This window comes from Oncorhynchus keta, chromosome 3 (assembly GCF_023373465.1).
Source record: "Oncorhynchus keta strain PuntledgeMale-10-30-2019 chromosome 3, Oket_V2, whole genome shotgun sequence".
NCBI classification, from domain to species: domain Eukaryota; kingdom Metazoa; phylum Chordata; class Actinopteri; order Salmoniformes; family Salmonidae; genus Oncorhynchus; species Oncorhynchus keta.
In genome coordinates, this window is record NC_068423.1 from 6,524,218 (window position 1) to 6,548,260 (window position 24,043).

Below are 24,043 nucleotides of genomic sequence, written 5' to 3' on the forward strand. Positions count from 1 at the left end.
CAGAATGTTATGAAGAATGATCAGATGAATTGCAATTAATTGTAAAGTCCCTCTTTGCCATGCAAATGAACTGAGTCCCCAAAAAACATTTCCACTGCATTTCAGCCCTGCCACAAAAGGACCAGCTGACATCATCTCAGTGATTCTCTTGTTAACACAGGTGTGAGTGTTGACGAGAAAAAGGCTGGAGATCACTCTGTCATGCTGATTGAGTTTGAATACAGACTGGAAGCTTCAAAAGGAGGGTGGTGCTTGGAATCATTGTTCTTCCTCTGTCAACCATCGTTACCTTCAAGGAAACATGTGCCGTCATCATTGCTTTGCACAAAGAGGGCTTCACAGGCAAGGATATTGCTGCCAGTAAGATTGCACCTAAATCAACCATTTATCGGATCATCAAGAACTTCAAGGAGAGTGGTTCTATTGTTGTGAAGAAGGCTTCAGGGCGCCCAAGAAAGTCCAGCAAGCGCCAGGACCGACTCCTAAAGTTGATTCAGCTGTGGGATCGGGGCACCATCAGTACAGAGCTTGCAGGCAGGTGTGAGTGCAACTGCACGCACAGTGAGGCGAAGACTTTTGGAGGATGGCCTGGTGTCAAGAAGGGCAGCAAAGAAGCCACTTCTCTCCAGGAAAAACATCAGGGACAAATCAAATCAAATCAAATCAAATTTATTTATATAGCCCTTCGTACATCAGCTGATATCTCAAAGTGCTGTACAGAAACCCAGCCTAAAACCCCAAACAGCAAACAATGCAGGTGTAAAAGCACGGTGGCTAGGAAAAACTCCCTAGAAAGGCCAAAACCTAGGAAGAAACCTAGAGAGGAACCGGGCTATGTGGGGTGGCCAGTCCTCTTCTGGCTGTGCCGGGTAGAGATTATAACAGAACATGACCAAGATGTTCAAATGTTCATAAATGACCAGCATGGTCGAATAATAATAAGGCAGAACAGTTGAAACTGGAGCAGCAGCACAGTCAGGTGGACTGGGGACAGCAAGGAGCCTTCATGTCAGGTAGTCCTGGGGCACGGTCCTAGGGCTCAGGTCAGTTGAAACTGGAGCAGGAGCATGGCCAGGTGGACTGGGGACAGCAAGGAGTCCTCATGTCAGGTAGTCCTGGGACATGGTCCTAGGGCTCAGGTCCTCCGAGAGAGAGAAAGAAAGAGAGAAGGAGAGAATTAGAGAACGCACACTTAGATTCACACAGGACACCGAATAGGACAGGAGAAGTACTCCAGATATAACAAACTGACCCTAGCCCCCCGACACATAAACTACTGCAGCATAAATACTGGAGGCTGAGACAGGAGGGGTCAGGAGACACTGTGGCCCCATCCGAGGACACCCCCGGACAGGGCCAAACAGATAGGGACAGACTGATATTCTGCAAAAGGTACATGGATTGGACTGCTGAGGACTGGGGTAAAGTCATTTTCTCTGATTCCCTATCCGATTGTTTGGGGCATCCGGAAAAAAGCTAGTACAAGGTGAGCGCTACCATCAGTCCTGTGTCATGCCAACAGTAAAGCATCCTGAGACCATTCATGTGTGGGGTTGCTTCTCAGCCAAGGGTGTGGGCTCACTCACAATTTTGCCTAAGAACACAGCCATGAACAAAGAATGGTACCAACACATCCTCCGAGAGCAACTTCTCCCAACCATCCAGGAACAGTTTGGTAACGAACATGGCCTTTTCCAGCATAATGGCGCACATAAGTCAAAAGTGATAACTAAGTGGCTCGGGGAACAAAACATCGTTATTTTGGGTCAATTGCCAGGAAACTCCCCAGACCTTAATCCCATTGACAACTTGTGGTCAAGCCTCAAGAGGCGGGTAGACAAACAAAAACCCACAAATTCTGACAAACTCCAAGCATTGATTATGCAAGAATGGGCTGCCATCAGTCAGGATGTTGCCCAGAAGTTAATTGACAGCATGCCAGGGCGGATTGTAGAGGTCTTGAAAAAGAAGGGTCAACAATGCAAATATTGACTCTTTGCATCAACTTCATGTAATTGTCAATAAAAGCATTTGACACTTATGAAATGCTTCTAATCATACTTCAGTATTCCATAGTAACAACTGATAAAAAATATCTAAAGACACTTTGTGAAAATGTAAATTTGTGTCATTCTCAAAACATTTGGCCACGACTGTACTCATGACTCCTTTCAATGTGCACCAAAATTACCATCTATTTCTCTGAAATGTCTCGTGAAGCCTAACACTGTAAGATCGTATTTGATCATTTAGCTAGTCATGCTGACAACAGAACAAGCTTTCAAATCATGCCCGTCTGTCACGATCGTTTGAAGAATATTCGGGCTCACGTGCAGTGTGATCTGGGTTCCACATCTTTATTTAGAAATAAATGAACCACATAACAAAATAATAAAAACGAATGAACCGTGATGACAATGGAGTGCTAACATACAACTAACCATAAACAATATCCCACAAAACACAGGTGGAAAAAATGCTACTTAAATATAATCCCCAATTAGAGACAACGATAGCCAGCTGCCTCTAATTGGGAATCATACCAAACACCAACATAGAAAACAAAACTAGAACCCCACATAGAAAATATAAACTAGATTAACCCCCCAGTCACGCCCTGACCTACTCCACCACCGAAAATAAAGGCTCTCTATGGTCAGGACGTGACACCGTCTGACCCAAATTGTGATTTATAATGGAGCTTTTTGGGATTGCATAAACAACAACTGTAATTGTGTGATGGCGGGGGGAGGCAGTGTTGTGTTCCAAACGAAACAACTACAAATGTGCTTGCTCTAGCTCCTCAACTGCACAGCTAGAAGAGCTCCAAAAAGTACCCCGGTTGGAGGTCCTGAGTGCTCTGTGTCACAAAAATTATGTTCTCAATGTTCATAAACTGAACTTCAATTAAAGTACTCTGTCTGTTACCAAGAGTTTGTTCTTATTGAAATGAAACAGAGGCCAGTCTACAATAGTCAGAATGTTTATTTACGAGAGCTCTTTTATAATGTTCTCTTAACCTACACACATACATACACACTAACATTAGGATTTTTTCCTGAAGTCTCACCACAGTTTATTACCATTCAACTGACAGTTCCAGTCCCCCCCAGATATGGGAAACCTGGAGGGTCTCTCTCTGTCCTATTTGATCTCCCCAGAGTTACAGCCGGGTCGGTTCAAACATAGGTTAATGCGTCCCTTTGTTCGCTTTCGACACACACATACATTCCTTTCTTCCAGGTCCATGTTACATAACCTCTTTCTTATGAACAAACATGATTTATCATGATAGAAATACAGGGTAGAATTCTGTTAGGTATAGTTCTATGTTAAATGTATACATCATTTCGTCATTATTCATAAAATTCATAACACTCTGGAGCAGGTTTTCATCAATAATCTCTCTGTACCTTTCTCCATTCATCTTTCCCTCATTCCGGACTAGTCTCCTGGTCCATGCCACTGACAAACATCCCCACAGCATGATGTTGCCACCACCACGCTTCATCATGGGGATGGTGCCAGGTTTCCTCCAAACGTGACGCTTGCCATTCAGGCCAAAGAGTTCAATCTTGGTTTCATCAGGCCAGAGAATCTTGTTTTTTAGGTGCCTTTTGGCAAACTCCAAGCGGGCTGTCATGTGCCTTTTACTGAGGAGTGGCTTCCGTCTGGCCACTCTACCATAAAGGCCTGATTGGTGGGGTGCTGCAGAGATGGTTGTCCTTCTAGAAGGTTCTCCCATCTCCACAGAGGAACCATCAAGTTCTTGGTCACCTCCCTAACCAAGGCCCTTCTCCCCCGATTGCCGGGCGGCCAGCTCTAGGAAGAGTCTTGGTGGTTCCAAACTTCTTCCATTTAAGAATGACGGAGGCCACTGTGTTCTTGGGGACCTTCAATGCTGCAGAAATGTTTTCGTACCCTTCCTCAGATATATGCCTCGACACAATCCTCCCTCAGAGCACTACGCACAATTCTTTCGACCTCATGGCTTGATTTTTGCTCTGACATGCACTGTCATTAGCATTAGCAAGACATGTTATTTTTCTTTTTTATACTGACTTATGTATTTGTGTTCTGTATTGTTTGTCATGTCTACTACAAGGTAGTCCAGTGCAATACATCTGTCAAGCTTTGTTAGAAAGCCTGCCATTGTGGCCAGAAGTTGGCTCAACCATTTGTTACCGACATTCTAGCTCGACAATTAAACTGTGCCTTGTTGAGAGGCCAACACAAATATTTAGCCTCTTTTTAACATATTGACTTCCTGTCTTTAACTAGTCTTCCGTTGAGGTTCACCGTTAGCTAGACATCTTTTCGTACTGAATTTGATATTTGATTGGGCCCTGTTGTAATGATTCTCCCAATTGATGGAAAAGGCTGTAGACTGTATGTAGTCAACACTGGTTAATGCTGGTCGTCTATGGGGATGGAGAGGGGGGTGATTGGATGGATCACTCTTTCATTTCCAACAACATGGATAGCATGGCTTCATTGTCTGCCCCTTTGGACTGTGAGGTGTGCCAGTTGCATTCCATAGGGTTATGTGGCACTGTTACAGTTAAGAAACACACAGTGCAGCATGTCTGGACATGGAAATTAGGGCAAACCAAACATCTATTGTTAATGTATTTTTAGTCCTGGAAATTCTTGAAAAAAGGATTAGGTACACTCATTCTGACATGTTGTATGTGCTTAATTGATATTGTGTCAAATCGTGTTCACGTTTTAGTCCATTTCACAGTATTGTGCATCATTTACAGTAATTTACAATGCCGCTCTATTCAGAACATTCCTCTTTAATCCCCCTTGCTCGAAATAATTGATGAAGCCTTGATGAGCAGTGTCCTGATTCCCTCATGATGTTGTGACATTCAAAAGTGCTTGAGGTGGCACAGCAATGTAGTAATACACTAGTCTGGATAGAGTCTTCATCAAGCATGGCACTTTAAATTATATCTACATCAGTAGGTGTCGAAATAGCCTATTTGTATTTGCTGGTTAGATACCAGGCCCGTATTCACAAAGCCTCTCAGAGTGGGAGTGCTGATCTAGGATCAGGTCCCCCTGTCCATGTGCAATCTTATTCATTATGATCTAAAAGGTAAAACTGATCTTGGATAAGCAATCCTACTGTCTGACGCTTTTTAAATACGGGCCCAGGTCATTGAGAATTGACCTTTTGGTTTTGACTTGCTCAGCACTTTAATGACCTCTGCATTAGTTGGGTTCTGGCCCAGGGCACACACTGGGTAAAGGTGATCTTTACATGACTAATGCCATACTCAGCCTACTGACATAAACTTATTCACTGCTAAATCATTGTTGTAATGCAGTTTTTATGTCCAATCATTCGTTCTCTGACTTTAAACCTTTTAAGTCAGATGTTGTTGATGCAGCAGGGATATAGTGGTGGGTTCATTCTGGTAAAGAATTTAATGAAGATACTTTATTTTGTAAAAAAAAAAAAAAAAAAAAACTTTCCTTCGCTTCTAGTATTCACCTTTGTTTTCGTTCCCATTTCACCATGTAGATATTCCAGTTAAGTTTCCATAGGGCATCTTTCTTTCCCAATGAGATTCCAAATGATTTAATCTAATTTAATTTAGAGATATAGGTACAGTTGGTAATCGCTGCAAAGACCAAACATTGAAAAGAAAGTAAGGTTCCAAGTAAGTGTCCGGTCACTGCTGGCTGATGGAGACATGGTAACAATCTCTTGACTAACAAAAATATGGATGTGCATTTGGATGTGCTTGAAAATTTAAAATAAACTTCTGGGCCTCCCACAGCGGTCTAAGGCACCACATCGCAGTGCTTGAGGTGTCACTACAGACCCGGGTTCGTTCCCGTGCTGTGTCACAACTGGTCGTGGCCGGGAATCCCATAGGGTGGCATACAATTGGCCCAGCGTCGCCTGGGTTAGGGGAGGGTTTGGCAGGGGGGAATTTACTTGGCTCATCGTGCTCTAGCGACTCCTTGAGGCGGGCCGGACACCTGCAGGCTGACTTTGGTCATCAGTTGAACAGTGTTTCCTCCGGCACATTGGTGCGGCTGGCTTCCGGGTTAAGTTGACGGGTGTCAAGAAGCGCGGTTTGCAGGGTCATGTTTCGGGAGAATGCATGACTCGACATTCCCCTCTCCCAAGCCTATTGGGGAGTTTCAGCGATTTAAACAAGATCTTAATTGGATATCACGAAAAAGGGGCTCTTTTTAAAAATAATAGTCTAAACCTAAATTAATTACAGCACATACTTGTAAAATGACCTTCAACTTTAGGCTCTGTTGATGTCTCGGGCTCTGGGGCAAGGGGCGAATCAGTAGCAGGTGCTGGAGCAGGGGCTGGATCTGTAGCAGGGGCTGGAGCTTTGCAGGGCTTAAGTAGGACCTGGTGCTTTAGTAGGGGCTGCAGGGCCTTTAGTAGAGGCTGGCACTTTAGTAGGGGCTTTGGCTTTAGTAGGACCTGGTGCTTTAGTAGGGGCTGCTGGGCCTTTAGTAGAGGCTGGCACTTTAGTAGGGGCTTTGGCTTTAGTAGGACCTGGTGCTTTAGTAGGGGCTGCAGGGCCTTTAGTAGAGGCTGGCACTTTAGTAGAGTCTGGGGCTTTAGTAGGACCTGGTGCTTTAGTAGGGGCTGCAGGGCATTTAGTAGAGGCTGGCACTTTAGTAGAGGCTGGGGCTTTAGTAGGACCTGGTGCTTTAGTAGGGGCTGCTGGGTCTTTAGTAGAGGCTGGCACTTTAGTAGGGGCTTGGGCTTTAGTAGGGGCTGCAGGGCCTTTAATAGAGGCTGGCACTTTAGTAGAGGCTGGGGCTTTAGTAGGGCCTGGTGCTTTAGAAGGGGCTGCTGGGCCTTTAGTAGAAGCTGGCACTTTAGTAGGGACTGGGGCTTTAGTAGGGGCTGCAGGGCATTTAGTAGAGGATGGCACTTTAGTAGGGGGTGGGGCTTTAGTAGGGGCTGCAGGGCATTTAGTAGAGGCTGGCATTTTAGTAGAGGCTGGGGCTTTAGTAGGACCTGGTGCTTTAGTAGGGGCTGCTGGGTCTTTAGTAGAGGCTGGCACTTTAGTAGGACCTGGTGCTTTAGTAGGGGCTGGGGCTTTAGTAGGGGCTGGGCCATTAGTAGGGGCTTTCGCTTTAGTATGGGCTGGGGCTTTAGTAGGGGCTGGGCCTTTAGTAGGGGCTTTGGCTTTAGTAGGGGCTGGGGCTTTAGGTGGGACAGGGGCTGTAGCGGCTGCACAGGCCAGGGCTGGACTTGGAGCAGGGGTTGGAGCTGGGTCTGCAACTGGAGAGGGGTCTGCGACTATAGCTGGGTCTGCAACTAGAGCTGGGTCTGCAACTAGAGCTGGGTCTGCAGCTGAAGCAGAAATTGAGTCAGGGGATGTCGCAGGAGCTAGAGCAGCATCCTCTTGTTTGGGGTTTGGCTCGTTGGGTGGCATGACCAAAGAACACAAAATCAAGAATAACAAAAATAGAGAGGGTGTGGCAGTGTAGGAGTGAGGTGGTTTCTTTGATAGACACACATGTTGGGACAAACGCCACGCTCTCAATAAGCATATAACCCCCAACACACACACCCGGGGGATGTCTTTGGAAGAAACCATATACAGTATGAGCCCCTGCATGCCGTTACTATATGTTCCATCTATGTACAGTACACTGTTCCATCTGTGTTCCATTGACACACATGGCTAATTTTGGGCTGGGCAACCACCTTAGTGGGGGAATTATTGTTTAGAAAGGATCCCCCGTAATGTCTTACTTTCATTCAAATAGAGGGCAAAAAATGCAGAATCTAAACCTAAATTGGTGAAGTACAATCTTTTTAGAGGGTTGGATTATTCGAATGGTAAGTCATGACAAAAAGTCCTATAACTCTTAGAAACAAGAGCAACGGTGAACCTCAGCCGTGATGTCTATCTTTCACCCCTTTTTCCCCCCTTCTCTCATTTTCACTTTACCATCCTCTTGGTGCTCATTTCTTGAATATTGCATGGTTATTTGTTAAATAAGGAGGCCGCTAGACTTTTTTTTACTCACTGTCCTTTGCTTGTCATGGTAGAAGGTCCACTGGGAAAGAGACCTATTTGAATAATGGATGAGCTAAGAACCGTGGTCCATCTATGCTGAAAAATACTTCCAAGTCATTACTGTACACATATGTCATTTACAAAGGTTGTTGTTTTTGTATTTCCAGCATGCATTACGTTTTTGCATGAAAGACACTTCCTTGCCTTTTTACCTGTGTTCGCCAAAGGTAATCTGCATACCTCCCAGGTGATGATGTCATCCTCTTATCTCGGACATGTAAGTTCAGTCATCCCTTAAATCACTTGACTTTACTGCTGCAGAAAGCCCCAATCACGCTCACACTCGGGTGGGGAAAAGGGGACAAACAGGTAAACGACAAAGGTAGCCAGCTCTGCAGGGAAATAAGGACACAGGACTGAAAGAGACTGCGTTTGCATACACTACCTCCTTCACCACGACTGTTTGGTGTCTGTTTGGAGATTTTGAGAACTGTTAAAGCCACTGTGAGGATTTTGATGGGCTTTTAAGTAATAATTTGGTTTGACATGGCGGGTTGACGATGGACTAGGTAACCCTGAAAACTAGGCTATACCATTTGGGAGGTGGCCGTGAACTCTTAACCATCTGCCAAATAAGGAGGAAACACCACTTTGCATGGGAAGCTGAGACTGCAAGAGGGACCACAAAGACCGAATGAAACGTTACCTGCTTTGAGTATGTTTACAAGGCATATAAACACAAGGAACATGGACATCAAGTTGGTCGCCATATTTTTCATCCTTGTTTGTAGTGTAAGGGTGGTAAGTGCATTTGGGTTCAAAATGTTTGTATTTACAGCACTCGAGTTAATGACTGTAGTATTATATACTTTGACGGTTATGCTTGCCTGTCTTTTATCTAGAGCAGGGTCTCCTGGGCAATCATTATGAAACCCTGATCTAGAGGATACATAAACGATGCTGCATTAACGATTAACATGAAAGAGTTCAAACTGTTAGCTAAAAGAGTTTGAATGTGTGTGTTTATTATCCGATGTATGGTTTAAAAAAAATGAAAATAGTAATAAATACTGTATATATTAGATGGACGGGCAGACAGCTGGTGAAATGGATCAATGTATTTCTGTCTGTCGGTGTCCGTCCTTCTGTCTGTCTGCCTTCTTGTATCTGTACGTCCGTCCGTCTTCCTGCCACTCAGATCAGGACCACTCATCCTGAATGCTCCATTGTCCTCCACCTCTTGGAGAAAGAGGGCGAGTGCAAACTCCAGATGAGGAACACCAAGGCACTGTCCTTGTCAACTCCTAATAACACTACAGGTAGCTCTCTCTCCAATGAGAATGGCATTCATTTGTAGAAAAAAAACAGAGGGGGACATCTTTACATGTTTAACATCCCGTTGCTTTATTTTTAAGATACATTTATAAAAAATAACTTGTGCATTCAACCTGTTGTTTTCTTTCTTTCCGCCATCGTTTACTGCTTGTTTATAACTTTGTGTGGGAAATGACAGGTTGTCTGGTGGAGTGGGATGGTGTGAGCTGCTGGCCCGCAGCCCTAAATGGGGAGAGCCTCTCCGTATCGTGTCCTCTGATCCTCTTGAAGCCAGACTCTCCCCCAGGTACAATAAATCACCCAACTCATAATATCATCCACCATCTCATCCATTTTAAATCTGTGATATTTTCTTTACAGCTCTAATCACACGCAACTGCACCCCCGAAGGATGGAGTAAGCCAAGCTTGCCATATTACAAAGCCTGTTACTTTGAGGACAGCAGTGAAGAAGAGGAGGAGACTGGGGATAAGGTAGAGTAGATTTAGTAGCATTTTAAGGTGACACTTTAGTAAAAGGATCATGTGTACATGTCAGCTGACATATTTTGTTTTGTCAAAGTTTGAATAATAATGACATATGATCATCACACCGGGTGCAAATGTAGATAAAGACACAACAAATTGGATACAGCTACGGTACAAAATCTGCCGTTGTCTACTCACTGAAGGTTGGTTGCATTTGGGCATAAGGCGTACAACACAGTGACATGCAAGTCTGTGATTGTTGCCATTTATGAGCACTTGTGACAAATGTTAGACTTTACTCACGAGTAGTCATTATAGCGAACGAATACAAAAATATGCAGGCATGTTTAATTTACATTTTGTCCACTTGGGACCTTTGACTGTTTTTCCGTGAGTATGACAATACATTTTTGATGATTTCTTCAAGCAAAATTACTTTGCTACGGTGAAGATCATTTATACTGTGGGCTATGGGTTGTCGCTGGCATCGCTCTTCATTGCCATTCTGGTCTTCTGTATCTTCAGGTGAGCTTTGACATTTCAGCAAATATAAATCATTCAGAACTAGAACTCAGAATAGCACATTGTGGTAACACTTTAAAAAAAAAAAATGTGTCATAACACTACAGTTCAAATAAAGTGACGCTATATACAGTAATTGCTTCTGATTCAGCTTCCTTTCCTCATCTCCTTTCCTGGTACCACTTCATTTGAAGGTCTGCTGACTATAAATAATATGGGCCGGTTTCTTGGACACAAGTTAATTAAGGCTTTGTAGACTACAAAGCAGGTTGAATGGAGATTTAGCGTTATAGGTGCCTAAAGGCTGTTCACAAATCAAAAACTGCATGGACTGTGCTTATCCTCCTCTATATCACGGGTTGTTACTTTGGTATGACTAATTCAATAACTATCTATAAATGAATAATTAACCATCTATAAACGACTTATATACCCTTTATAAAGCCTTTATACGCGTTATTTGAATGGTAGACTTTAAGGGTTATACATGTGTTATGTAGGTAGTCCTTATAGGTAGGTACCTTTCAAGTAAAGTTTTACCCATTTGAGTCTGGTGTCTTCCATAGGAAGCTGCTGTGCATCAGGACCTCCATCCACCTCAACCTGTTTTCCACCTTCATCCTCCGTGGCCTGGCCGTGTTTGTGAAGGACGCCGTACTGTTTGCAGACGAGAGCATGGACCACTGCACTGTCTCAACGGTAGGACAATAATCAACTGTGGCCTCTAGATTGTGGAAGGAAGGACATCAACGACAGAAAGTAGGCTTCACAGTATCATTATTATCACTGTATCATATGGAACCAAGTTCACGTTGGAAATTCTCCTTTATCTGAAAATCCTGCCATGACCAGTGTCAGATCTCAAATTAAGGGGGTATGTAAGAGTATGCATTTTTAGTCATTTAGCAAATGCTCTTATCCAGAGTGACTTACAGAGTGAGCGTATTCTTATATTTTTTTTTTATACGGGTCCCCTGTGGGAATCGAACCCACAACCCTGGAGTTGCAAGCGCCATGCTCTACAAATTGAGCCACACCAGACACGCTGAGCTGTACGGAACACACAATACCCCATGTTGGCTTAAGATTTTGAATATAAATAAAACAGACACTGATAATATCAAGCCATCTAGAACAATGCTTAACTCGGCGATGCTTTAGGCCAGGGCTGCCAAACCCTCTTCCTGGAGATCTACTGTCCTGTCGGTTTTCAGTCCAACCCTAATTTAGCGTATTCAGCTAGTTACGGGCAAGGTCTTGTTGAGCAGCTAATTAGTAGAATCAGGTGTGTTAAATTAGGGTTGGACTGAAAACGCACAGGACAGTAGATCTCCAGGAAGAGGGTTGGGCAGCCCTGCTTTAGGCTAAAAACAACATTTAAAAATGCATGAGAAAGACGTGACTTTGATCAAATAAAATAACATTTTATTGGTCACATACACATATTTAGTCAATGTTATTGCGGATGTAGCGAAATGCTTGTGTTCCAAGCTCCAACAGTCCAGTAGTATCTAATAATTCACAACAATACACACAAATCTAAAAGTAATAGAATTGAATTAAGAAATATATAAATATTAGGACAAGCAATGTCGGAGTGTTCCATTATTAAAGTGACCAGTGATTCCATGTCTATGTATGTGGGGCAGCAGCCTCTAAAGTGCAGGGTTGAGTAACCGGGTTGTAGCCATATAGTGATGGCTATCTAACAGTCTGATGGCCTTGAGAGGGAAGTTGTTTTTCAGTCTCTCGGTCCCAGCTTTGATGCACCTGAACTGACCTTGCCTTCTGGATGGGAGCGGAGTGAACAGGCCGTGGCTTGGGTGGTTGATGTCCTTGATGATCTTCACCTTCCTGTGACTTCGGATGCTGGAGGTGTTCTGGAGGGCAGGCAGTGTGCCCCCGGTGATGCGTTGGGCAGACCGCACCACACTCTGGAGCCCTGTGGTTGCGGTCTCTCAATTGTGCATCTGTAAAATTTTGAGAGGACTTGAGGCCAAGCCAAATTTCTTTAGCATCCTGAGGTTGAAGAGGTGCGGTTGAAGTGGGTCTAGGGTGTCAGGTAAGGTAGAGGTGATATGATCCTTAACTAGCCTCCCAAAGCACTTAATGATGACAGAAGTGAGAGCTACGGGGCGATAGTTATTTAGTTAAGTTACCTTTGCTTTCTTGGGCACAGGAACAATGGTGGACATCTTGAAGCAAGTGGGGACAGCAGACTGGGGTAGGGAGAGATTGAATATGTTCATAAACACTACAGTCAGCTGGTCTGCGCATGCTATGAGGACGCGGCCAGGGATGCCGTCTGGGCCGGCATCCTTGCGAGGGTTAACACACATAAATGTCTTACGTCGGCCACGGAGAACGAGAGCCCACCCTTGGGAGCGGGCTGCGTCGGTGGCACTGTGTTATCCTCAAAGCAGGCGAGAAGGTGTTCAGTTTGTCCGGGAGCAAAATGTCAGTGTCTGCAACATGGCTGGTTTTCCCTTTGTCATCCGTGATTGTCTGTAGACCCTGCCACATACGCCTCGTGTCTGAGCCGTTGAATTGCGACTCCACTTTGTCTCTCTACTGACGTTTTGCCTGTTTGACTGCCTTATGGAGGGAATAACTACACTGTTTGTATTCACCTTGCCATGGTTTGGTGCTGTGGTTCGCACTTTCAGTTTTGCGCCAATGCTGCCTTCTAACCACAGTTTCTGGTTTGGATTGTTTTAGTAGTCACAGTTGGAACTTCACTTCCTGATGACCTCAGTCACCGTGATGGTGTATACGTCAATATTATTCTCAGAGGCTACCCGGAACATATCCCAGTCCAAGTGATCAAAACAATATTGAAGCATGGATTCCGATTGGTCAGACCATCATTCAATATACCTTAGCACGGGTACTTCCTGCTTAAGTTTCTGCCTATAGGAAAGCAGGAGCAAAACGGAGTCGTAATCTGATTTACCTAAGAGAGGGTGGGGAAAGGCCTTGTAGGCATGCCAGAAGTGGGAGTAGCAGTCGTCAAGCTTTTTTCCAGCACAAGTACTACAGTCAATGTGTTGATAGAACTTCGGTAGCGTTTTCCTCAAAATTTGCATTGTTAAGCTACAATAAATGCGGCCTAAGGATATGTGGTTTCCAGTTTGCACAGAGCCATGATCCGTGAAACAGAGTATGTTACAGTCCCTGATGTCTTTCTGGAAGGAGATCCTCACCCTGAGCTTGTCTACTTTATTTTTTATTTTATTTTACCTTTATTTAACCAGGCAAGTCAGTTAAGAACACATTCTTATTTTCAATGACAGCCTGGGAACAGTGGGTTAACTGCCTGTTCAGGGGCAGAACGACAGATTTGTACCATGTCAGCTCGGGGGTTTGAACTCGCAACATTCCGGTTACTAGTCCAACGCTCTAACCACTAGGCTACGCTGCCGCCCCAAGAGACTAAACATTAGCAAGTAATATACTCAGAAGCGGTGGATGGTTTGCACACCTCCTGAGTCGGACTAGAAGTCCACTCCGAATATCTCTCGTCCGCCGGTGGTGTCTTGGAGCAGCCTCTGGGATAAATGAAATTGCCCTGGGAGGTACGAACAAAGGATCCAATTTGGGAAAGTCGTATTCCTGGTCGTAATGCTGGTGAGTTGCTGCCGCTCTGATATCCAAAAGTTATTTCTGGCTGTTTGTAATAACACCAAAAAACGTTTTTGTCTTATACTGTTATTATTATTATAACAACAAAAAAACGAAATACTGCAAAGTTGCTTAGGAGCTAGATGCAGAGCTGCCATGTCCTGACCGTGCCATCTTTATTGTTGAGCATAAGGCTGTCATTGGTTCTTCGTTATTACATTATCAGATGTAACACAACTGACAGTAAATGGAAAGTATAGTGCTCTTTTATTTATAAACAGATACAAACACACACACTTAATCCTGCATCATCACTGGCCCCTAAATTCAACTATAGCAACCAGACCCTGAACGACAAATAAACAAAAAAGCTATTTGAGGAGTATGGTTGATCACTGGAACAAATATAGCTGGACAGATCTGTGGTGGATGAGGTGAATTCCCCTCATACCAATGTAAAGCAATTTGATCGTCCTGGGAAATTATTTCCAATAATCCAATCTACTATTAGTAGTAGCACTATTCAAGACAATTGATACATCATCATCCATGCCCATTACACTTTCAGTTACTCGTGTTTCCTTTTGGTCTACAACGCACCCTGATACATAAACATCTGAGAACAGCAAAAGTAGTCACCAGAATCAGCAGAACAGCAAGGAATGAAGGAATGCCATGGCATCCACAGTGGTAGATGTACCAAAGCAATCTGTAGGACCCAGGTGCGCAGGTGAATAGCATCTTTTTGTCTCATGACAAACTCAATCCAGAACATGGCGAAGTCCATGGGAATCATTGCCTGATCCCTGTGCAGCTAGGAGAGCCTCTTTATGTTCTCCCTGTAGGAGGGCTCATGCAGACCTTCCTGTACTCGGAATGCATGTTAAGGGGTAATAATGCACTCAGATTTTGAGCAAACACGCTGATTGGTTATCATACACATTTGTTTTTCCAGGGGGGACCACTCACTGTATAGATTTGAAATGTCATTCTCCAAATTCTGTGGCTTTTGCTTGTACTACTATGTGTTTTCAACAATGCATTACACATGATTAGATGCTGTATAAAGATAAAAAGTATAAAGAACATTTGTTATTGACTTGTTGAACCGGTGGCCACAGACTGTCAAAATTACTGCATCTAAATGTCTAAGTACTGTGTATGTGAGAAAAGTAGTGGCTATTGAAATTTGTTTTCCATCCATTAGGTAACTTGTAAAGCAGCAGTGACTTTCTTCCAGTACTGTGTCTTGGCCAACTTCTTCTGGCTTCTTGTAGAAGGCTTGTACCTGCAAACTCTGCTGGTATTCACCTTTGCGCAGAAGAGAAAACTCTTCTGGTTGTACACTGGCATAGGCTGGGGTAAGGTGTGTGTGTGTGTGTGTGTATTTGTTTTTGTGAGCATCTGTGCGTGTGTGTGTGTTTATATGACTGTACATTCCATTTCTTCCAGGCACTCCCTCAGTGACCATCATAATTTGGACCCTGCTGAAGAGTCAGTTTGACAATGAAGGGTGAGGATAGCGAATAAATAGAATAGTTATTTTGTTGTCTACAGTAGATATAATTACATGTACTACTTCTGAAAGTATTGGTATTAATATTCCTTTGTGGAAGTACGTGAAAAGGGCAAATAAAGGGGCCCAAACAAGGGCAAAAAAAGAGAAGACTGACATATTGAATGTGATCGTGTAGTACTGTAATCAACAGTATTCCAGCATTATAACTTCTCTGCCCAACAGATGCTGGGACAACCTTGACAGTGCCTTGTGGTGGATCATCAAAACTCCCATCCTCTTATCTGTCTTTGTAAGACCCAGAAAACACTGTCCATTAATGAATATTGTTCCATTAATGAATCAAGAGGGTTGAGACTTGGTATCAAACCACTGTTTTTCTCAACCACAGATCAACTTCGTGGTGTTTGTGAACATCAGTAGGATCATCATTCAGAAGACCAAGTCCACAGACCAGAATGGAAGTGAGGGACTTCAGGTCTACAGGTGAGACTGACTGACCATTCATGAGCGCTGAACTGTTAGCATGCACAAAATAAAAGTGCTGGCTCATTTTACCCACTGGCTTGACTCACCCTGTTCCCCCTATATGTTGATAGAGTGACTGAATTGGGTAGGATTTCAAAAGGGTCAAACTTCCCCAGTGTATTGTAGCATAATTCATGTGGATCCAGGAAGTTCCTCTTTATCTCTCCCTCCCTACTTTCTTCTCCCCCTTCCTGTCTCGCTTCTCATGTTTGTCTCTTTCTCCTGTCTCGCTCTCACTTCTCATATGTTTATCTCTCTTTCCCATCCCATTCTCTTTCTCTCCTCTGGTGCCCCCTGCAGGAGGCTGGTGAGATCCACCCTTCTTCTCATCCCTCTGTTTGGAGTGCACTATGTGGTCTTCGCCCTCTTACCTGAGCATGTGGGTGTAGGGGCCCGACTCTCCCTGGAGCTGGTCCTGGGCTCCTTCCAGGTACGAGAGCATTTTAGACTGAGCGGTACTCCAACCCAGCTCTGGAACGGCTATATTTGCAGGTTTTCAATATTCAATTGATCTGATATCAATATTATTAATACTTTAACAGATTCATAACTCATAATTACCTCAATAGGGAAGGCTTAAATGAAAACTGGCATAAAATGTCTCTGTTACTTATTTCCTTCCGATAAAACTTTTATTTTCCTCATAAAGGGCTGAAAATATTAAAATAGTGAACAACTATTCATTCGGCTTCATTTAATTACAGGGGTTTATAGTTGCATTGTTGTACTGCTTCTTGAATGGGGAGGTAAGATGTGCCATTTTGTTAACCCTGTGATGTATTTAATTAATCATAATTACATTTACCACAAAAAATAGGCTACAAAATCAATACCTTTATTGTTTTGTTTTTTCAGGTACAAAATGAAATTCGAAAGGCGATGAAGGGGTGTCGTTCTCAGACAGGAAACAATGTCTTCAATCTGGCAACCCAGGACTATGTAGCCTAGACTCAGGGTGGTGATGACTATCTTAGATGGTTTATTATCATTGAATAACTTAAGTCTAAGGACAAATACAGTGCATTCGGAAAGTATTCAGACCCCCTTGACTTTTTCCACATTTTGTTACGTTACAGCCTTGTGAAAAATGTATTACATTTTTTTTTCACTAATCAATCTACACACAATACCCCATAACGACAAAGTGAATACAGATTTGGGGGAATTTTAGAACATTTATTAAAAAACAGAAATACCTTATATAAGTATTCAGACCCTTCGCTATCAGACTTGAAATTGAGCTTAGGTGTATCCTGTTACCATTGATCATCCTTGAGATGTTTCTACAACTTGATTGGACTCCACCTCTAGTCAATTTAATTGATTGGACATGCATTGGTAAGGCACACACCTGTCTATATAAGGTTCCACAGTTGACAGTGCATTTCAGAGCAAAAACCAATCCATGAGGTCGAAGGAATTGTCCATCGAGCTCCGAGACAGGATTGTGTCAAGACACAGATCTGGGGAAGGGTACCAACCTTCTTTTGCATAATTGGCCTCCATTATTCTTAAATGGAAGAAGATTGGAACCACCAAGACACTTCCTAGAGCTGGCCGCCTGGCAAAACTGAGCAATTGAGGAAGAATGGCATTGGTCAGGGAGGTGACCAAGAACCAGATGGTTACTCTGACAGAGCTCCAGAGTTTCTCTGTGGAGATGGGAAAACATTCCAGAAGGACAACCATCTCTGCAGCACTCCACCAATCAGGCCTTTATGGTAGAGTGGCCAGACGGAAGCCACTCCTCAGTAAAAGGCACATGACAGCCCGCTTGGAGTTTGCCAAAAGACACTATAAGACTCTCAGAACATGAGAAACTATATTCTCTGGTCTAATGAAACCAAGATTGAACTCTTTGGCCTGAATGACAAGCGCCACGTCTAGAGGAAACATGGTACCATACCTACGGTGGAGCATGGTGATGGCAGCATTATGCTGTGAGGATGTTTTTCAGCGGCAGGGACTGGGAGACTAGTCAGGATTGAGGGGAAGATGAACGGAAAGTACTGAGAGATCCTTGATGAGAATCTGCTCCAGAGCACTCAGGTCCTAAGACTGGGATGAAGGTTCACCTTCCAACAGGACAACGAACCCAAGAACACAGCCAATACAATGCAGGAGTGGCTTTGGGACAAGTCTCTGAATGTCCTTGAGTAGCCCAGCCAGAGCTCGGACTTGAACCCGATCGAACATCTCTGGAGACCTGAAAATAGCTGTGCTGCGACGTTCCCTATTCAACCTGACAGAGCTTGAGAGGATCTGCAGAGAATAATGGGAGAAACTCCCCAAATAGTGTCATAACCAAGACTCGAGGCTGCAATCACTGCCAAAAGTGCTTCAACAAAGTGCTGAGTGAAGGGTCTGAATACTTATGTAAATATGATATTTCAGTTTTTTTAATACATTTTCTAACATGAATGAAAACCTGTTTTTGGTTTGTCATTATGTGGTATTGTGTGTAGATTGATGAGGGGGAAAAACGATGTAATCCATTTTAGAATAAGGCTGTGACGTAAGAAAATGTGGAAAATGTCAAGGGGTCTGAATACTTTCCGAATGCAATGTACCTCTGTCTGTCTTGGTGATTATTGTATGAGGCTACACACATGGTAAAATGGGTAAAACAACAAAAATAATTCACCCACATTTGTGTTGATGACTGATAATTGTGGCGATGACAATTTAGCTAGCGTATCACTTTTGTTGTTATATCCTACACTTGTCCATCAGATCATTGAGCCATGAAGTAAAAAACTGGAGATTTGCAGTTCTAGAATACCTTTCCTGTTTTTAAATATTTAATACATTGACACAAATATTTTCTTTAACACTATACCAATGGCATTTCACATATTTATGACCATTTATATAATACTGTGGCTTAAGCATAGACTGTATATTGTGTAGTGCTTGAAGTAGTCGACAGGTGGATAGTTTTATCATAACTCGTCATTTTCTGTCTTTACTAGAGGATGTGAGGATGGCACAATCTGGGGGCAGTTCCTTACCAATCAGTGACATTAATTCCTCAATCAAGTATAAGGGAGGAGCAGAAAATCAGCCCTCCGTGGAATGAGTTTGACAAGTGATGTAAAGGAACAACCTCCAAATGTATTTGTATTTTGTTTTCATAAAATGCAACTAACTGGATTCATGTCAACTGTGTAAGACACTATAAAAGCCATTTTATTTTTACAATTATTGTCCAACAAGTGTTTAAAGGCCTTGATTGACATTAGATTATTCAAATATGTAATACAAACCTCCAAAAGTATTTTTGTTTTGTTTTATAGCACTATTAAATGCTCCAGGGCTAATTTCTTTAGCATTTTGGTATGTTTTCCTAAATGTAGAACATAAAGCAGCATCTATAAAGCAAACATTATCCCTCAGGTCTAGCACAGCAAATACTTCAATTGTTTAAGCATATATTGCAGAACAGTGTTAAAAATATATTTTCAGAATATTGACCCCCCCCCCCAAAAAAAAAATAGATCATAAGGGGGTTAGCCATCAGTTGACAACAGATACTTAAAACATACATATTGTTGCCTCTAAAAAATAAGTTCAGTACACACACTTGTAAAATATGAAAATTATTCATTTGAAAATGCCCAATAAAAACAAACATTCTATCAGATCTTTCAGCACTCCCTATTGAGGGAAGACACATTGAGACCTAGGTCTCTTTTTTTCAAATGTGCCCAGTATATACACCATAAATATACACATTACACCCAAACTAATATATATAGAGTACCAGTAAAAATGTTGGACACACCAACTCATTCAAGGGGTTTTCTTTATTTGACTATTTTCTATATTGTAGAATAATAGTGAAGACATCAATTTATTGGTCACATACACATGATTAGCAAATGTTAATGCGAGTGTAGTGAAATGCTTGTGCTTCTAGTTCCGACTGTGCAGTAATATCTAACAAGAAATCTAACAATTTCACAACAACTACCATATACACACAAGTGTAAAGGAATGAATAAGAATATGTACATATAAATATATGGATGAGCGATGGCCGAACGGCATAGGCAAGATGCAGTAGATGGTATAGAGTACAGTATATACACATGAGATGAGTAATGCAGGGTATGTAAACATTATATAAAGTGGCATTGTTTAACGTGACTAATGATACATTTACTACATTCCATTTTTTATTATTAAAGTGGCTAGAGATTTGAGTCAATATGTTGGCAGCAGCCACTCAATGTTAGTGATGGCTGTTCAACAGTCTGATGGCCTTGAGATAGAAGCTGTTTTTGTACTGACCTCGCCTTCTGGATGATAGCGGGGTGAACAGGCAGTGGCTCGAGTGGTTGTTGTCCTTGATGATCTTTTTGGCCTTCCTGTGACATTGGGTATTGTAGGTGTCCTAGAGGGCAGGTAGTTTGCCTCCGGTGATGCGTTGTGCAGACCTCACTACCCTCTGGAGAGCCTTACGGTTGTGGGCGGAGCAGTTGCCATACCATGCTGTGATACAGCCCGACAGGATGCTCTCGAATGTGCATGTGTAAAGGTTTGTGAGTGTTTTTGTGACAAGCCAAATTTCTTCAGCCTCCTGAGGTTGAAGAGGCGCTGCTGCGCCTTCTTCACCACGCTGTCTGTGTTGGTGGACTATTTCAGTTTGTCCGTGATGTGTAGGCCGAATAACTTAAAAAACTTTCCACCTTCTCCACTACTGTCCCGTCAATGTGGATAGGGGGGTGCTCCCGCTGCTGTTTCCTGAAGTCCACTATCATCTCCTTTGTTTTGTTGACGTTGAGTGTGAGGTTATTTTCCTGACACCACACTCCGAGGGCCCTCACCTCCTCCCTGTATGCCATCTCATCGTTGTTAGTAATCAAGCCTACCACTGTAGTGTCGTCTGCAAACTTGACGTTTGTCTGGGAGCAAGACGTCAGTGTCCGCGACGGGGCTGTTTTTGTTTTTGTAATTTGTGATTGACTGTAGACCTTGCCACATACGTCTCGTGTCTGAGCCGTTGAATTCGTACTCTACTCTGTCTCTATAATTACGCTTAGCTTGTTTGATTGCCTTGCGGAGGGAATTGCTACACTGTTTGTATTCGGTCGCCTTGCCATGACCAAAAGCAGTGGTTCGCGCTTTCAGTTTTGCGCGAATGCTGCCATCAATCCATGGTTTCTGATTGGGGAAGGTTTTAATATTCACCGTGGGTACAACATCACAGATTCACTTGCTAATAAACTCGCTCACAGAATCAGCGTATACTTCAATGTTGTTGTCTGAGACTATCCAGGAACATATCCCAGTCCACATGATCGAAGTAATCTTGAAGCGTGGAATCAGATTGGTCGGACCAGCATTGAGCAGACCTGAGCACGGGCGTTTCCTGTTTTAGTTTCTGTCTATAGGCTGGGAGCGACAAAATTGGGTCGTGGTCAGATATGCTGAAAGGAGTGCGAGGGAGGGCTTTGTATGCGTCGTTGTCACGTTCTGACCTTTATTTTCTGTGTTTTGTGTTTAGTTAGTATGGTCAGGGCGTGAGTTGGGTGGGCAGTCTATGTTTGTTTGTCTAGGTTTTGGGAATTTCGATGTTTCGGCCTAGTATGGTTCTCAATCAGAGGCAGGTGTCATTAGTTGTCTCTGATTGAGAATCATACTTAGGTGGCCTGGGTTTCACTGTGTGTTTGTGGGTGATTGTTTCCTGTCTCCGTGTGTGCACCAGATAGGACTGTAATTTGAGTTTTCACGTTTTCTTGTTTTGTTAGTTTGTTCATGTGTACCTTAAAACATTAAAAAAGTACCATGGAAAATTACCACGCCGCGTATTGGTCCTCTGATCCGTTTCGCCTCTCTTCTTCGGAAGAAGAGGATTCGGACCAAGCGGCGTGGTAAAGGACAGCGACGACAGCAGCAGCAGCATCAACAACAGAGGCCACCATCACAGGACTCCTGGACATGGGAGCAGATATGGAACGGAGAGGGACCCTGGGCACGGGCTGGGGAAAATCGCAGCCCCAAAGCAGAGCTGGAGGCAGCGAAAGCTGATCGGCGGCAATATGAGGAGCCAGCACGGCAGTGCGACAGGTACGAGAGGCAGCCCCAAATTTTTTTTGGGGGGCACACGAGGGGGTGGTACTAAGCCAGGTAGCAGACCTGAGCTCACTCCTCGTGCTTATTATGAGCAGCGCATTACTGGTCAGGCACCGTGTTATGCGGTTGAGCGCACGGTGTCGCCAGTGCGTGTCCATAGCCCGGTGCGCTATAGGGCAGCCCCGAGAGTGCCATGCGAGTGTGGGCATTGAGCCAGGGCGTATGGTGCCTGCTCAGCGGGTCTGGTCGCCGGTACGCAGTCTGGGTCCAGGTTATCCTGCGCCGGCTCTGCGTGCTGTGTCTCCGGGCGCTGGGAGGGTGCAGTGCGTCCTCTGCCTGCGCTCCGCTCGTACCGGGCAACTGTGGGAGTGGAGCCTAGGGGAGAGGTGCGTGTAGTAAGCACTAGATCTCCCGTGCTTACCCACAGCCCGGTTCAACCTGTGCCTGCACTTTTGAGGGTCCGGGCTCGAGTAGTTGTCCAGCCTGGGGAAGTGGTGCCAAGGTTGCGCACCAGAGCTCCAGTGCTCCCCCACAGCCCGGTCTTTCAGGCTCCTCCTAACACCAAGCCTCCTGAAAGTCTCCCCAGCCTGGTAGTTCCTGTGGCAGCCCCACGCACCAGGCTGTCTCTCAGTCTCCTCCCTGCAGGTGCTCCCGCCTGTCCGGCGCCGCTGCCGGAGCCTCTCGCCTGTCCGGCGCCGCTGCCGGAGCCTCCCGCCTGTCCGGCGCTGCTGCCGGAGCCTCCCGCCTGTCCGGCGCCGCTGCCGGAGCCTCCCGCCTGTCCGGAGCCTCCCGCCTGTCCGGCGCCGCTGCCGGAGCCTCCCGCCTGTCCGGCGCCACTGCCGGAGCCTCCCGCCTGTCCGGCGCCGCTGCCGGAGCCTCCCGCCTGTCCGGCGCCGCTGCTGGAGCGTCCCGCCTGTCCGGCGCCGCTGCCTCCTGTAGCAGCTCCACGCACCAGGCTGTCTCTCTGTCTCCTCTCTGCAGGTGCTCCCGCCTGTCCGGCGCCGCTGCCGGAGCCTCCCGCCTGTCCGGCGCCGCTGCCGGAGCCTCCCGCCTGTCCGGGCGCCGCTGCCGGAGCCTCCCGCCTGTCCGGAGCCTCCCGCCTGTCCGGCGCCGCTGCCGGGCCTCCCGCCTGTCCGGCGCCGCTGCCGGAGCCTCCCGCCTGTCCGGCGCCGCTGCCGGAGCCTCCCGCCTGTCCGGCGCTGCTGCCGGAGCGTCCCGCCTGTCCGGCGCCGCTGCCGGAGCGTCCCGCCTGTCCGGCGCCGCTGCCGGAGCCCCTCAGCCCAGAGGCGCCAGAGCCCCTCAGCCCAGAGGCGCCAGAGCCCCTCAGCCCAGAGGCGCCAGAGCCCCTCAGCCCAGAGGCGCCAGAGCCCCTCAGCCCAGAGGCGCCAGAGCCCCTCAGCCCAGAGGCGCCAGAGCCCCTGTCCCTCTGTCCAGAGCCCCTGTCCTTCTGTCCAGAGCCCCTGTCCCTCTGTCCAGAGCCCCTGCCCCTCTGTCCCGAGCTGCCCCTCTGTCCAGTGGGGTCATTGAGAAGGGGTTGCCATGGTGAGAAAGCCACGGAGGCGGAAAATAAGGCGGACAAAGACAAGGGTGAAGTGGGGTCCGCGTCCCGCGCCAGAACCGCCACCGCGGACAGACGCCCACCCAGACCCTCCCCTATAGGTCAAGGTTTTGCGGCCGGAGTCCGCACCTTTGGGGGGGGGTACTGTCACGTTCTGACCTTTATTTTCTGTGTTTTGTGTTTAGTTAGTATGGTCAGGGCGTGAGTTGGGTGGGCAGTCTATGTTTGTTTGTCTAGGTTTTGGGAATTTCGATGTTTCGGCCTAGTATGGTTCTCAATCAGAGGCAGGTGTCATTAGTTGTCTCTGATTGAGAATCATACTTAGGTGGCCTGGGTTTCACTGTGTGTTTGTGGGTGATTGTTTCCTGTCTCTGTGTGTGCACCAGATAGGACTGTA

At 45.2% G+C, this 24,043-nt stretch overlaps 2 protein-coding genes across 2 annotated transcripts; one reads left to right on the plus strand and one right to left on the minus strand.

Moving 5' to 3' along the window:
- Positions 1-6,377: 6,377 nt before the first annotated feature.
- LOC127913544 (skin secretory protein xP2-like) lies at positions 6,378-7,430 on the minus strand. The gene has a single exon (XM_052485778.1). It carries the CDS (start codon positions 7,428-7,430, stop codon positions 6,378-6,380), a length of 1,053 nt encoding a protein of 350 aa, XP_052341738.1.
- Positions 7,431-8,768: 1,338 nt separating this feature from the next.
- Positions 8,769-19,211, plus strand: ghrhr2 (growth hormone releasing hormone receptor 2). Its single transcript, XM_052485787.1, has 13 exons — positions 8,769-8,822; positions 9,220-9,340; positions 9,535-9,642; positions 9,717-9,829; positions 10,251-10,348; positions 10,912-11,044; positions 15,174-15,327; positions 15,419-15,479; positions 15,708-15,774; positions 15,874-15,968; positions 16,311-16,440; positions 16,715-16,756; positions 16,866-19,211. Exons 1-13 carry the CDS (start codon positions 8,769-8,771, stop codon positions 16,956-16,958), a joined length of 1,269 nt encoding a protein of 422 aa, XP_052341747.1. The 3' UTR covers positions 16,959-19,211.
- Positions 19,212-24,043: the final 4,832 nt, after the last annotated feature.